General features: G+C 39.2%; 1 protein-coding gene across 2 annotated transcripts in view; it reads left to right on the top strand.

The window, feature by feature from the left end:
- palm3 (paralemmin 3) overlaps nt 1-12,943 on the top strand; it is a 58,710-nt gene extending 45,767 nt beyond the window's left edge. For both annotated transcript variants that reach the window (XM_055212718.2, XM_073870775.1), the window contains exons 4-8: nt 2,490-2,608; nt 8,741-8,846; nt 9,784-9,814; nt 10,750-10,809; nt 10,937-12,943. In XM_055212718.2, the coding sequence (XP_055068693.2) occupies nt 2,490-2,608; nt 8,741-8,846; nt 9,784-9,814; nt 10,750-10,809; nt 10,937-11,853 (1,233 nt within the window). In that variant the 3' untranslated portion in view covers nt 11,854-12,943. The remainder of the gene's footprint in view (nt 1-2,489; nt 2,609-8,740; nt 8,847-9,783; nt 9,815-10,749; nt 10,810-10,936) is intronic.
- Nucleotides 12,944-15,897: the final 2,954 nt, after the last annotated feature.

Below are 15,897 nucleotides of genomic sequence, written 5' to 3'. Positions count from 1 at the left end.
TCCTTAGAGACAGAAAAGTCCTGAATAAATGTCATCCTGGCTTCCTACCAAAATATCAGACCCTACTGTCTACACACTGCAAACTCACATGAACTGAAGTTAAAGCAAATCTTGTCACGGCTCATTGATTTTTAAAGCCCTCCATTCAAGTTGAATGATGGTGTGGGAATTGATTTAAAGCAGAGACTGTAGGAGAAGATCACAGCAGCCCTGCAACATCAATGCACAGTAATAACAGCGAGCGCAGCTACAGTTGTTTTTCATTTTTAAATGTACAGTGTGCAAAATAAAGCTGTATGTTTGCGAGTGTGTGTTATACGGCAGTAGTTTTCTGGTTAACACCCTTAAAGGTGCACTGTGTAGGTTTTAATGGCATCTAGGGGTGAAATTGCAAATTGCAACCAACAGCTCAGTCCACCGCTCACCCCTCCCTTTCGAAACGCATAGAGAAGCTACGGTAGCCGCCACAGGACAAACATGTCATTGTCTGAGTCAACATAGTGGCGAAACGCGCTCTATAGACCGTTTCATCTGGCGCACTTCCGGTTTCAGTTTTTTAATGATCTGACTAGTTGCTAAACTGAACTCTTGAACAAATACCTCGCCGAAAATAACAAATGTTTTGGTTTCCTAGATAATCTACATGTTGTTTATTTTGCTTGTTATATAAATAAACTACATTTAAAGTACTTTGTTGTTATTTATTCGAAGCGGAGTTTACCGGAAGTTACGCGTTGTTTATGTTGTTACTGCTGAAACCATCTATAGAGCAGTTTGTCCGTTTAGGGCTACTGTAGAAACATGGCGGCGACTATTTTTAGCTGTCCCAGATCAAAGATTGCCATCATGAAACAATCGTCGCGATTTCTGTGATTGTGGCTCTTCATTGGTGGTCCTATGTCGTACAGTGAGGTTCAAGGATGGCCGTTTTTTGGTATTGCGTCTAAAAATAGCCTACGATAGTTTTCTGACAGTGTCAAAAATTCGTCATGATCACCGCACAGTGTGTTTGCTGCTACGAACTGCGCGCTGATATTTGTTTACCACGAGCGCATGCTGGTAAGGTTGCACTAACATGTGACGCAGCCGCCGAAACTTCCGTGTCATCAGCGTACAGTCTACATGCCTGTCGTACCCGAGTTTAAACGATCCATGTCACACAGTGTGATAAGGTAATGATCTTATAGGAGTGCAAAAATCCTGCAGTGTATTCCGGGCTTTATGCAAATAGCCTAGGCAAAGCCAGCCAATTACTTTGATAGGAAGACCAGAGCATGTGTAACAGGTACTGTGATTGGCTTTTAGCCACGGTTCAGACAAGCCTTCCTTCAATCGTTAACGCTTCTGTCCTGTGTGAATGTACCGTAAGCGCAACACGGTCACAACCGCAACCTTCTTAAAAATTATATCATTAATCCTGCGTAAAAGTTCCTGCATGCCAGGGAGCAGGAACAACACACTCGCTGGTTTTAAACTCTTGCGCGCCTAACAACCTCTCTAGTGCAAGGAAATGACGAAGCCGGCGTATTACAAGCTCTTGTGCGAAGAAGAGTCTGAATCATGTGCATTACAAGTTTAGGTGCTAGAAGGAGTCCATGCCGCATGCGTTCAGGTCAGAGCTAGAGTCCAAGACGCGCGCATTACAAGTCCAGGGGTGTGCGAGAAGGAATCCATGCACGTTACAAGCTTTCTAGCACAAAGTAAAGCCCACAAACCCTCTCGTGCAATGCGCATGTTAAAGGTGCAGTGTGTAATTTTTAGAAGGATCTCTTGACAGAAATGCAAAATAATGTACAAAATTATATTATCAGGGGTGTATAAAGACCTTTTAAAATGAACCGTTATGTTTTTATAACCTTTATTTTAGTCCCCTTACATGGAAGTCGCCATTTTGTGCCACCATGTTTTTACAGAAGCCCTTAACAGACAAACTTTTTTACTAAGTTGTCTCCGACGATGAAATGTTTGTCCGGTGGTGGCTATCGTAGCTTCTTTATGCATTTCAAAAGCGAGGGTTAGGCAGTGGACTGAGCCGTTGGTTGCAATTTGCAACTTTACCACTAGATGCCGCTAAAATTTACACACTGCACCTTTAATGAGAAACTGTGATGATAATAAAAATAACTATTGTCATGAAAGCCCGCTATCGGCCATATGTCTGACGATTGTCGATACACGATACTATTGGCACAACCCTATTATGTATTACATTGCATTTCTGTTAATAGATTCTCCTAAAATTTACACACTGCACCTTTAAGCCCTGGTCACACCAAAAATGACTTGAGGACAAAAGGTCTCTTCACACACTAAGCATGACAACAGACTTCAGACAATACAGAAACAGATCAGACAATAAACATTTTAACTCTGTTGATGCAAAATACAAGCCGTCACTGTTTTTCTCTGTAATACTGGTTTCAGGTGACCTAAAAGCTTGTAGGGTCAGTAGGTTTTTGAATATCAATCGTCTTCATATTTCTATTAAGAGGAAGTCCCTTCGAGATCAATGGCTGATGGATGGACCTCCCACATCTCCTGACAGTACAAGCCCTCGATCTCCACTCTGGGGCTCTAAAGCTCAGGATATAGAGACACGCATTAACAAGTATTGTTTGTTTAGTTCTTCTTTCATTTTTTTATCTTTAAAGGAATAGTCCATTTTCTTGGGGGAAGGGTCCAGATGGTTTGCTCGCCACCATGTCATCCGGAATGTTGGTGTCTTTCTTTGTTCGGTCCAGAGGAAGTTGTGTTTTTTGGGGAAAACATTGCAGGATTTTTCTCTTTTTAATGGACTTTGATAGACACCAACAGTTGATACTTGGCTCAGCACTTAACAGTTAACAAGGACTATGAACGATCCCAAATGGGGCGTGGGGGTCTTGTCTGGCGAGGCGATTGTTATTTTTGACAATAAAAGTGACAGGTGTGCACTTTTAAAGCACAACTTCTCGTCTAGATCCGGTCGTGATGCGCCAATGTGACCCCACGCAATACGTCAAGAGGTCACAGAGGACGAACATGAAACTCTGCCCCAGTGTTTACAAGTGTGTTGAAAGAGGACCGTTCCTACGTTGTTGTATGTCAACTGATACTAACTAATGTCTTTGTGTCAGTTTATTGTTTACAATGGTCCGCAAATGTGCGTTTTATATATGTAACACGTGACCTCCCTACGTCACTACGCATTTACGTTAGGTCGCGCTGGACCGGACCTAGACGAAAAGTTGTGGTTTAAAAGTGCATGTTTTTTGTTTTTCTTGTCAAAGGTGACAGTCGTTTCGCTAGATGGGACCCTTGTGCCCCGTTTGGGATCGTTTATATTCCTTTGAAACTCTGTTAAAAAAACTGTTGCATGTTGGGTTGGGTGTTAAGTGTTGGTGTCTATTAAAGTCCATTAAAATAAGAAACAATCCTGCAATGTTTTCCTCAAAAAACATAATTTCTTCTGGACTGAACGGGGAAAGACATCGACATTTTGGATGACATGGTGGTGAGTAAATTATCTGGATTTTTCTTTTAGGAAAATGGAAAATTCCTTTAAGCTTAATTTTTGAATTTTTTTTATTATGGTCTAGAAACTAGATTTTTACTAGGGCTGTCAAAAGATTAATTGCGATTAATCGCATACAAAATAAATGTTTGTGTTGCATAATATATTTGTGTGTATGTTGTGTGTAATTATTATATATAAATACACACATATATGTATGAATATATTCTTTTTTCATTTTTATTTATTTACTTTTATAACACCAATAATTTCTGCAAGTTATGCTCTACAGTATATTTCATGCATAGATGGTTGTAGTTTGATTCTGCAAGTATGAGCAACAATATAAATTATCTTTATTAGCACAAATTATGCTTGCCCCAGCAGCTCCTAGCAGGTGACGGGTCCGTACCCCCCCAAAATATCTTTCTATTTCTGTGAGCGTGAGTAAAAGTGTTTGATGTTCCTCCTTTGCACATCAGCTTTTATTTGCTTGACTGAAGGAGATGGTGATTATTGTAATAAGTTGGCCCATGAGATGTTCCTCTGCGCTGAAGCAGCCTTTAATTACTCGCAGCAAAGTTTGGTGATAATAAGCTGCTCACACTCCTGTAGGGAACAGACTTTCATGGCTTCTTGTCCTGATGCGTTTAATGCGTGTATTTGTTACAGTGCCGTTTTATATGGAGATAAAGCGTGCTTTGATTTCAAGAGAGAATTTAATGACTCTGTGAATGAGTCGGTATTAGTGTAACCTCACCTCACCTGTGCAGTGTTGTTTGGTTAATGGTAAACCTGTAAAAAATGACATCAGGCTTTGTTCTTCCCACAAGTTCAACAGGATTATGTAAGGTTTAATGTACAGTACGTGTTAGGGTGTTCTTGTTTCACTCTAAAGAGGGGTATGTAAGGGATAATGTACAGTATAGGCAGCCAGTTGTCATCACAGAAATAAGCCCTGATCGACAGTGAAGTGGAGGGTCTTGTATCACACTGAAGGGGCTTATTTCGCAATAACAACCAGCTGCCTGTACATTATGATGTTTGCATTCAAAAACATCAAAAGCAATAAGAAATAGGCTATTATGTACCCTGGTTTTGAGGCTGGCTCGAGAAACGCTCTGTTTTGATGGACGGGCCGCGTTGAAGACTTGAAAGTAAATGCCCACTGCTATGATTGGATAACAGTTTTTTTTTGTAGTAAACTCTATTTAGTTTAATTGTTTGTAAATATATTGTCATATATGTTATTAAAATACATATTTTTATTTAACTTTGTGTAATATTAAACTGTACCTGTCAAAATTATTTGCTGCATCCGGGTTACCTTGTGTAACGATTTGCCGCATCCGGGTTATCGTGTGTATAAATATGCCGCACCCGGGTTACCGCGTGTAACGATTTTATGCATCCAGGTTACCGTGTGTAATGATTTTATGCATCCAGGTGTCCGTGTGTAACAATTTTATGCATCCATGTTACCGTGTGTAATGATTTGCCGCATTCGGGTTATTGTGTGTAACGATTTGCCGCATCTGGGTTACCGTGTGTAACGATTTGCCGCATCTGGGTTACCGTGTGTAACGATTTGCCGCATCTGGGTTACCGTGTGTAACGATTTGCCACATCCAGGTTACCGTGTGTAATGATTTGCCACATCTGGGTTTTCGTGTATGTGACGATTTTAGGCATCCGGGTTACCATGTGTAACGATTTGACGCATCCAGGGTTACTGTGTGTAATGATTTAACGCATCCAGGTTACAGTGTGTTACGATTTGAAACATCCTGTTTACCATGTGTAACGATTTGACGCATCCGGGTTACAGTGTGTACCGATTTGATGCATCCGGGTTACCGTGTGTAACAATTTGAAGCATCCGGATTACCGTGTGTAACGATTTGCTGCATCCGGGTTACAGTGTTTAACGATTTGCCACATCTGGGTTTTCGTGTGTGACGATTTTACCCATCCGGGTTACCTTGTGTAACAATTTGAAGCATCCCGGGTTATTGTGTGTAACAATTTGACGCATCCAGGTTACAGTGTGTAACGATTTTAAGCATCCGGGTTACCGTGTGTAACGATTTGACGCATCTGGGTTACAGTGTGTACCGATTTGATGAATCTGGGTTACCCTGTGTAACGATTTGAAGCATCCGCATTACCGTGTGTAATGATTTGCCGCATCCGTGTTACAGTGTTTAAAGATTTGACGCATCCAGGTTACCATGTGTAACGATTTGCTGCATCCGGGTTACAGTGTTTAACGATTTGCCACATCTGGGTTTTTGTTTGTGACGATTTTACCCATCCGGGTTACCATGTGTAACAATTTGACGAATCACGGGTTATTGTGTGTAACAATTTGACGCATCCAGGTTACAGTGTGTAACGATTTTAAGCATCCGGGTTACCATGTGTAACAATTTGACGCATTTGGGTTACATTGTGTACCGATTTGATGCATCTGGGTTTTCGTGTGTGACGATTTTACCCATCCGGGTTACCATGTGTAACAATTTGACGAATCCCGGGTTATTGTGTGTATCAATTTGACGCATCCAGGTTACAGTGTGTAACGATTTTAGGCATCCGGGTTACCGTGTGTAACGATTTGACGCATCTGGGTTACAGTGTGTACCAATTTGATGCATCCGGATTACCGTGTGTAATGATTTGCTGCATTCTTGTTACAGTGTTTAACGATTTGACGCATCCAGGTTACCATGTGTAACGATTTGCCACATCCAGGTTACCGTGTGTAATGATTTGCCACATCTGGGTTTTCGTGTATGTGACGATTTTAGGCATCCGGGTTACCATGTGTAACGATTTGACGCATCCAGGGTTACTGTGTGTAATGATTTAACGCATCCAGGTTACAGTGTGTAACGATTTGAAACATCCCGGTTACCATGTGTAACGATTTGACGCATCCAGGTTACAATGTGTACCGATTTGATGCATCCGGTTTACTGTGTGTAACAAATTGAAGCATCCAGATTACCGTGTGTAACGATTTGCTGCATCCGGGTTACAGTGTTTAACGATTTGCCACATCTGGGTTTTCGTGTGTGACGATTTTACCCATCCGGGTTACCATGTGTAACAATTTGACACATCCCGGGTTATTGTGTGTAACAATTTGACGCACCCAGGTTACAGTGTGTAACGATTTTAAGCATCCGGGTTACCGTGTGTAACGATTTGACGCATCTGGGTTACAGTGTGTACCGATTTGATGCATCTGGGTTACCCTGTGTAACGATTTGAAGCATCCGCATTACCATGTGTAATGATTTGCCGCATCCATGTTACAGTGTTTAACGATTTGACGCATCCAGGTTACCGTGTGTAACGATTTGCTGCATCCGGGTTACAGTGTTTAACGATTTGCCACATCTGGGTTTTCGTTTGTGACGATTTTACCCATCCGGGTTACCATGTGTAACAATTTGACGAATCCCGGGTTATTGTGTGTAACAATTTGACGCATCCAGGTTACAGTGTGTAACGATTTTAAGCATCCGGGTTACCGTGTGTAACGATTTGACGCATTTGGGTTACATTGTGTACCGATTTGATGCATCTGGGTTTTCGTGTGTGACGATTTTACCCATCCGGGTTACCATGTGTAACAATTTGACGAATCCCGGGTTATTGTGTGTATCAATTTGACGCATCCAGGTTACAGTGTTTAACGATTTGCCGCATCTGGGTTACCGTGTGTAACGATTTGAAGCATCCAGTTTACCATGTGTAATGATTTGCCCCATCCAGTTTACCATGTGTAATGATTTGCCGCATCCGGGTTACAGTGTGTAATGATTTGCTGAATCCGGGTTACAGTGTTTAATTATTTGCCGCATCCGGGTTACAGTGTTTAACGATTTGAAGCATCCGGGTTACCGTGTTTAATGATTTGCCGCATCTGTGTTTTTGTGTGAAACGATTTGCTGAATCCGGGTTACAGTGTTTAACGATTTGCCGCATCCGGGTTTTCGTGTGAAACGATTTGCTGAATCCGGGTTACAGTGATTAATGATTTGACGCATCCCGGTTACTGTGTGTAACGATTTGCCACATCTCAGGTTACAGTGTGTAACGATTTGCCGCATCTTGGTTTACTGTGTGTAACAGTTTGATGCATCCGGGTTACCGTGTGTAACGATTTGCCTACTCAGGTTTACAATGTGTAACAATTTGATGGATCCGTGTTACCGTGTGTAACGATTTTACGCATCCGGGTTACTGTGTGTAATGATTTGCCGTACCGACATGTTTGTTGCTTAGACGCTCTGTTCGATTTGCCTTGTGCCAGTTGTGTTACTTCCCTACTATGTCACACATTAACCTGTGGGCACTGGGCAGGGCTATAAAAATGTTGTTTACATTCCTCTTTTAAGGTGGTAAGCTCAAGCGGCCCAACATCACCTAATCCACATTCGATGTTGCTATTGAGGGATATCAGACCAAACAGAATCAATTATTCCAGCAAGCCGTGCAATTTAAAGAAACGATGCAATGCTTTTATTGGCATTTCGTCTAAGGTGACAAGAACGTCCATCCTGTCAATTATCGACTGATGTATGACCCTGTTACCATGATAATGCTCATCTATTATCTTTGCAACTGACCTAAATAGATTAAAACTGGTGGAAATTCGCTAAATACAACTCACTGGATATCACAACTGAGACAACTTTCTATTAACCATTCAACTTGGTTGCATTAAAGATTTATTTCTGCAACCGTTATTGGACACCTGCTTATTAAGCATTTAACCGTGGACCAGATGTCACTGATTCTTATATTTTACATGTATAAATACCAATAGGTATCTATCTACAGTACTGGGTTAAAGTTAGACATATGGCATACGTTAGAGGTTGTGCATTTAGCTTTTTTAAAGGGATAGTTCACCCAAAAATGAAAATTCTGTCATTATTTAAGTTGTTACAAACCTGTATAAATGTCTTTTGCCAAACATAAGCAAGATATCTGTATTCAAGCAGGAAACAGGAGCACCATTGGCTTCCATAGGAGAAAAGAAAAATGCTATGTAAGTCAATGGTGCTTAAAAAAATTCCTCAAAACATCTTCCTTTGTGTTCAGCAGAACAAAGAAATTTATACGAGTTTGTAACAACTTGAGCATGATTAAATACACTACCCCTTTAAATAACAACAGAAGTCAGTATTTACCACCATGATATAAAACATGATGTGAGTCTGTGTACATTAGATTACAGGTAACGTCCGAACAGTTGGCAGAAGAAGAGGTCAAAGTGAAGAAACATATTGAAGATGGCTTCGATCTACCCAGCTCAGACGCTCAGACAAACAGTAAGGTGAGATGCCACATCCATTGGACCGATCGAGCTTAATTCAATTCGGTTGCTGTAAGAAGCATCTACAATCACATTGCATTTAAAATGCACATAACACTCTTGTTAAAGAAATGGATGTTTTCCTTATTCTTGACCTTTAGCTACTACTCTTGAAAAAGAATTCATACAAACATGAGATACTGTACAAATTTACAGTAATACTGTGCCATGAATTCACTAAATGGTGTCTATGAAAGCTCCAGCGTCATTCTTACTCCCCCTTGTGGTTGGTGGTATATGTTGCTTGTAAATAATTCTGCCATCGCTTCCATGTTTTATCATAATCTTGAATAGGAAATGATTTCTTTGATTAGTAAGTCAGATTAATAAGCTAAATATTAGAGGTTGTTGCATTGTAGTGAATAAGTACGTATAGCTCAGTCTGGTAGAGAAGCACAAAAGGTCATGTTTGAACCCAGGGAATACACAAACTGATAAAAAAATGTATACTTTTGGATTAAAGCGTCTGCCAAATACATACATGTGAATGTAACAGATAAAGCGGTGTGAAATTATTAAATTAGGAATGTAATGAATATTAATTACATTTTATACATTGCATATGTGACCCTAAACCACAAAACCTTTAACCTTTAAATTGAGATGTATCATACAATGTATTGTTGGCTGTTGCTACAAATATACCCAAGCCAATTATGACTAGTTTTGTGGTCCAGGGTCACATACGGTCTATGATGGACTTGTAAGACACTAACCAGATGGTGCACAACTCCTTTAGTCGTATTTAAATGGAGGCTGTTCGGAGCTGAAGGTTACGCCTATAAATGTTCAATGGGTCTGAATGAAATATTAACCAGTGGAGTAAATGATTTGAGATGTTAATGTGTCCTCCTCTCTAAGGATAACTACTGACCTTTTACTCTCGTTCATCAAATAGGAACAGAGGGAGGCGGAGCCAGTTGAAACAGGTATGTGTGTGCCACCTGTCCATTCAGTGTGATGTGTCCAAGCAGCCAACCACCTGCAACCATCTTTCCTTTAGCTCGAGGACTGTTTTGTTACACAGCATCTGGCTTATGTGTTTTCTAAACCTGATTAATGCTTACACAAGAATAATTCCTATTTAAATCTGTTTGGGTTAACTGAAGCTTAAAGTCGATCCACTTAGATTCTGTCATTTCAAGGGACAATCCACTTTTTTTATATGTTCATTTTCCAGCTCCCCTAGAGTTAAACATTTGATTCTTGCCGTTTTGGAGTCCATTCGGCTGATTCCCGGGTCTGGCGCTAGCACTTTTGGCCTGGCTTGGCATAATCCATTGAATCTGATTAGACCATTGGCATTGTGCTAAAAAATAACCAAAGAGTTTATATATGTAGTGATGTTACGCAGTGCCGAAAATAGTCCCCTGCTATTGAAAGTAACCAAGGGGACTATTTTCGGGCAGTGCGTAATATCACTACGCCTGCTGCAGCCATGTTACATCAGCAATGTCCTTGATTATTACGCCAGAATGAGAGTATAGTTCCTAACCATATCTGCCTAGAAAATCACAACTTTTAATTTTCTGTCGGTCTTAGTACACAATGTAACTACAGAAGTTTTAGGAAAAATATCGAAAGTCTTTTGATTTTTTAGCGCGATGCTAATGGTCTAATAAGATTCAATGGATTGTGCTAAGCTATGCTAAAAGTGGTAGCGCCAGACCCCGAAATCGACTGAATGGATTCCAACACGGTAAAAATCAAATGTTTAAATCTAGGGGAGCTGGAAAATTAGCATTTTTTTTTTTTAAAAAAGTGGAATGTCCCTTTAAATGGGCTTTAATCGTTTTTGTAATGAAAAATCTTATCTAAAGGGTCAAGCAAATTAATATCAACCATAAATGTTTATCATTTACAGTTGTTACTGAGATGGTCCCTAATGGACCCATCGTGGAGAATGGAAAAGATGAAACGAAAGGTATGAAATTTCAGTGTTGTATCTTCTTCTTCGGCCTTTGGATGGTTTCCCATCCTGATCTGTTTTCTGGTTTAAGAGGGGATTTGAACACTAGTTTTAATTCGTATACTTTTTGTTTTGGTTGCAGATGTTTCTGGGCATACCGAGAATCACGATTCAGAAGTAGAAGCAGTCGCTGATGCCGAGGTAGAAGCAAAAGAGATGACAACAACTGCTGCTGTTGTTAATGGAGCTGTGGATGCAGAAACATCAACCAAAACTCCAGAACAGGATGAAGCACCTCACACTAACGGCTCGCAGATCCACCCTGTTGATATTCTTGGAGCAGGTGGTGTTACTATGACGTTCCTAGGCTTCAAAGAGGCCGAGCCTGGGCACGGAGTAAATGAGGATGAGGATAATGATGCCTGCGCAGTCATTCGAGCAGAAAGAGTGATCATTACAGACGAAGGCGAGGAAATTCAGGAGGAAGATGCCGGGTCGGCGCAAGAATCAGACGGAAATAATGAAGAATCTGAAAGCGCAGAGCCAACTGTCGTAGTGGATGAAATCGAGACTGAGATTGATCCAGAAATTTCTGTAGATAAGGAGCAGGATGAAGTTACTAAAGATCCCCAAAGTGAAGATGTTTCTGCTGAGCAGCCGGTGGTTACAGTTGAAGAAGAAGAAACAGTGGAACAAGAGCTTCCAGAAATTGAGACACTAGAAGCTCCTGTGCAGGTCTCCCAGGCTCCGGTGCTGTCAACAACGCAACCGTCTCCTACAACCAGATCAAAAACCGAGGGGATGACAACAGAATCACGACCCCCAAAAGAAGAGGAGGAGGAGGCCGTGGCAACCACCCGCATCTCCCTCGGCGAATTTCAAGAGGTTCCTCTAGATGGAGAATCACCAGAGAACAAGGCAAAAAGTGAAAAACCGCCCGCAGAACAAGAACCACTGATCGCCAAAGCAGAGGCACAGATGGATACCAGCAGCCCAAATCGGGCTGAAGACGCAGGTGCACCCAAACGAAAAACCTGCCAATGCTGCTCCATCATGTGAACGTTGTTGACTGCAGTGCCTTTTAATCCTTTTCAAGATGTTCATATTTTTGATCTCGCCACAGTATCCTTTCACTTTGCGGAGTCATCAAAGCACACCGTGTTTGTACTGTTCGTAAAAAGCAAGACTTTAAATCTAAAAGACTTCCTTCCTGAACCGGATTCCCATTTTTCACAATTTAAAGGCCTATTGCTCCTTTAAGCACATACAGTAGCCTTGGACAAATATGACTGCTTATTTGTTGATGCATAAGCTTTTGTACATTCCCATCATGCCTTTGGTGTATTAATGTCAAGTACCTATAAAAGCGTTAGCTGCTGACGCACCGGGGCCCTGGTTTTAACACTATGATGTAAAAAATGATGTTTTATCAAGCACATGGAAGTCATCTTAATACAGCGACTAATAATTATCTATCTACAATAGTGACATAATCATATACCATGTGTGATTTGAATATAAATCATAATGTTAATCTTATATTTTTGCAGAAATAACTCAACTTAAAATAATCCATGTTGCACGTAAAATTAATCTACTTAAAATTAATTTCAAATTAAGCTTAAGTTATTTCAACTTTATATTATAATTCAATTGCTCTAGTCAAGAAAGTTGAATTTGATTAAACTTTTTAAAAAAAGTGCAAAAAGGATTTTTTACTGCTGGTCTGAGTTGATTTTATTGTTACAGTGCCCTTAACTGCCTGACAGAAGTGTTTTGAAGCCCAAAATGAAAGTGTGTAACTGCTTTGAGCCTATCAAATAACAGTATGTTAGTATACTTTTACAGTACTTCTACAGTATACTTCTGTTTTTAACAACAGAACCTTTGAGATTAGCTTTTTACTTTTTAGAAATTGACAGCAGCTACATACCATGAAATGTTATCATTATTATTCAAAGTTTTCAGTTCCATCAGATTTTTGAACACAGAAATTATACAGTAAGCTTGATGCAAATTCTCAGTGCCTTAACTGAGTGCCTTGTATGTACAGTATATATAGCTATATAAGGAGTTGAATGCAGAGTATTTTGTATAGAAAGTTTACATTGGAAGAGCTGTATAAAAATAAATAAATTGATCAAATGTTGTTAAAGTCTATCCTTTTCCTTGCAAGCTTAATGGGTTTGCTTACAGCTTACTATTACAGACTTGATTGGCAGGTGTATTTGTACAACTGAACTCCTCCCTCCTGCAACGGCTTGGTGGGTAATGTAAGCCGTAGAGCACTCATGGATCTGTACTACAGGTTTTCACTGGAAACTGTAGCTCATCTGGGAAAAAGGATATAGACAAAAGTACTGGGACATGCCGCCTCCTAAAAAACATGTTTATCTATTCCAGTCGAAATAAATATTAATGCTGTACCATGCAATACAATTTTAAAGAATTGGTTTTCCATCTTTGTTGCAACCGTTTTGGAAGGGCCTTTTTCTGTGCTGAAATGACTGCAGTCATGTGTACAAGTCATTGATGGGTTTGTGGCTCAAAGTCTGAAAGTCATACCAAAGGTGTTTTTTCACCTGAATCATTTCTTTTTGAATCTTGTTTTGTTTAAATGAACATTGTCATGTTGGAATAGAAAAGAGCTCTGACCAAACTGTTGCTATAAATTTAGCTTCACTCAGAACATGGGTTTTCAAACTTTATGATGCCAAGGAAGGAGCCTCAAATATGATGGACCTTTTGTGAGGGACCATCTACCTCAAATATATATCCTTTCAATTTACATATTTTATTTATAACAAATATAATTGGCTACATTTACAGTAATGCTACGTTATTAATTCAACTTTATTTGTACTTCAGCAACTATGAGGGTAAATTTTGTCATATAGCAGCTTTACAAGGAAAACCCCAGTGAGTGAAATAAAGGGGACTGTAAAGAAGGTAAAACACTAAAAAGATACAAAACAAATACCAGTATGAACAATTTTGAAATGTACACTTTAAAAAATTTACTGGCAGCTAGTTGCCAGTAATACCCATTAATACTGTAATTTCTACAAACATTTTTTACAGTGTATGTACTGTAGTGAGAAATGAGAGATAAACCTAATAAATAAATCAGTTTTACTTTAATTAGTCTTTTTCTTAAAAATTTTCTATGGACCCCCTTAAACCACCTGAAGGACCCTGGTTTGAAAACCGAAGTGTCATACAGTATTGTGGTTTAAAATCCGCTCGGTTCCAGACAGGCTACCTATTGCGGCATAAGTATATTACCCATATGAAGTATGTGAGTGCTTTGTTCTAGACAAACTAACTATTGCGAGATAAGTACATTTACTGGACATTTTATGTGAATGCTTTGTTAAAGAAGAATGTCTTAAGTTTATATTTAAATTGATCGACTGTGTCTGATACTCAAACATTATTTGGTAAATCATTCCAGAGCTTAGGGGCTAAGTAGGAAAAGGATTTACCACCTTTAGACACTTTTGATATTCTAGGGATAAGTAAGTGGCCAGAATTTTGTGATCGCAGTGTACGTAGTGGATTGTATTCTGTTGGTAAGTCTACGAGACGGATACGAGGGTGCTAGGGCGTTTAAAGCTTTGTAGGTGATTAGTAATAATTTAAATTGTATGCGATATTTAACTGGTACCTGGTATTATGTACACTAGTCAACATTTGAAGTGGATCAAACCCTTTAATAAAAAATTACATAAAACCAATCACTAATACCTGTTCTTTTCTTAGGACAAGTTTGATAAACTTTTTTGATCCACTTCAAATGTTGACTAGTATATTTAAACACACACACACACACACACACACACATTCTGGTTTCCATGTTTTGTGGGGACATTCCATAGACGTAATGCATTTTATACTGTACAAACTGTATATTCTATTCCCCTAACCTAACCCATTCCCTAACCCCAACCATCACGGAATCCCTTCTACTACTTCACATTTTCAAGAAACATCATTCTGTTTGATTTATAAGCTTGTTTCCTCATGGGAACCTCAAAATGTCCCCACAAGGTCACAAAAACACTGGTATTCCTATCTTTGTGGGGACAATTGGTCCCCACAACGTGATAATTACCAGGTACACACACACACACACACATATATATATATACACACACATTTAAGATTTTTTTATTTATATATCGTTTTTATTTATATATAATATAGAATATATAAAAATATAAATAAATATACAGTCACATGTAATGTTTCTTAAATACACACATGAATGTGTGTGTATTTATATAAACATAATAATTACACACAGCACAAACTCATATGTTATGCAAAAAATTACTTTTATTTTGTATGAGATTAATTTAGATTAATCTATGCCCAGCCCTTATTAAAACCTTTGGTTCTCTTTAAAAGTTCAGTTAAACGTTTTTTTAAGTCGATTTCACACCCCAAATTTTCAGCTGAGATGTCCATGTTGCTGAATTCTAGCGCCCCTTATCAGCGGCTTATTTGCGACCCTTATTTGCGCTGCACTTAGTAGATTACGTTGGTCATTATGAAAATCAGCTGTTGTGTCTGGGTTATTTATTTTGCACATTTTTAGTAAATAAACAGCATATATTACCACTCCCATCGGTGCTTTTTTGGAATTGCGCTCTCATGCTTATTTGCCCCATTTATTAAATCTGGCTCCTAATGTTTTAAATAGCATAAAACAAAAAATGTGTAAAAAAATTTGTAAAGTACTCAAACCTGTTCATTTTTTTGATTTAGGACGCCGTATTCTAATTTTTCAAACTATTTTGGACATAGTATGTGTGTAACATATTATATATACACAAAATATGGGTGTCGTGGCTTAAGAATGGGAATGTTAAGAATATTATTAATAAAAATAGTAAGTTCAGTTTGCTTGCATGGTGTTTAAAGTAAACCTCTGCTTCAGTCACGAGAGCTTTGAGAAGGATATTTGGATTAATGATCTGTGCTTTACTCAACAGCTTACAGCTTCAGAATGCAAGTTGAACTGAAAAGAACAGCACAGATTTGAACCTTGACTGTCAAACAGGGGTGAGTACACAGAGAGAGAGAGAGAGAGAAAGAGAG

The sequence above is a fragment of the Misgurnus anguillicaudatus genome, chromosome 8 (assembly GCF_027580225.2).
Source record: "Misgurnus anguillicaudatus chromosome 8, ASM2758022v2, whole genome shotgun sequence".
Taxonomy (NCBI): Eukaryota; Metazoa; Chordata; class Actinopteri; order Cypriniformes; family Cobitidae; genus Misgurnus; species Misgurnus anguillicaudatus.
The sequence above is the reverse complement of the archived record's forward strand: the minus strand, read 5'-3'. Positions and strand labels throughout refer to the sequence as shown.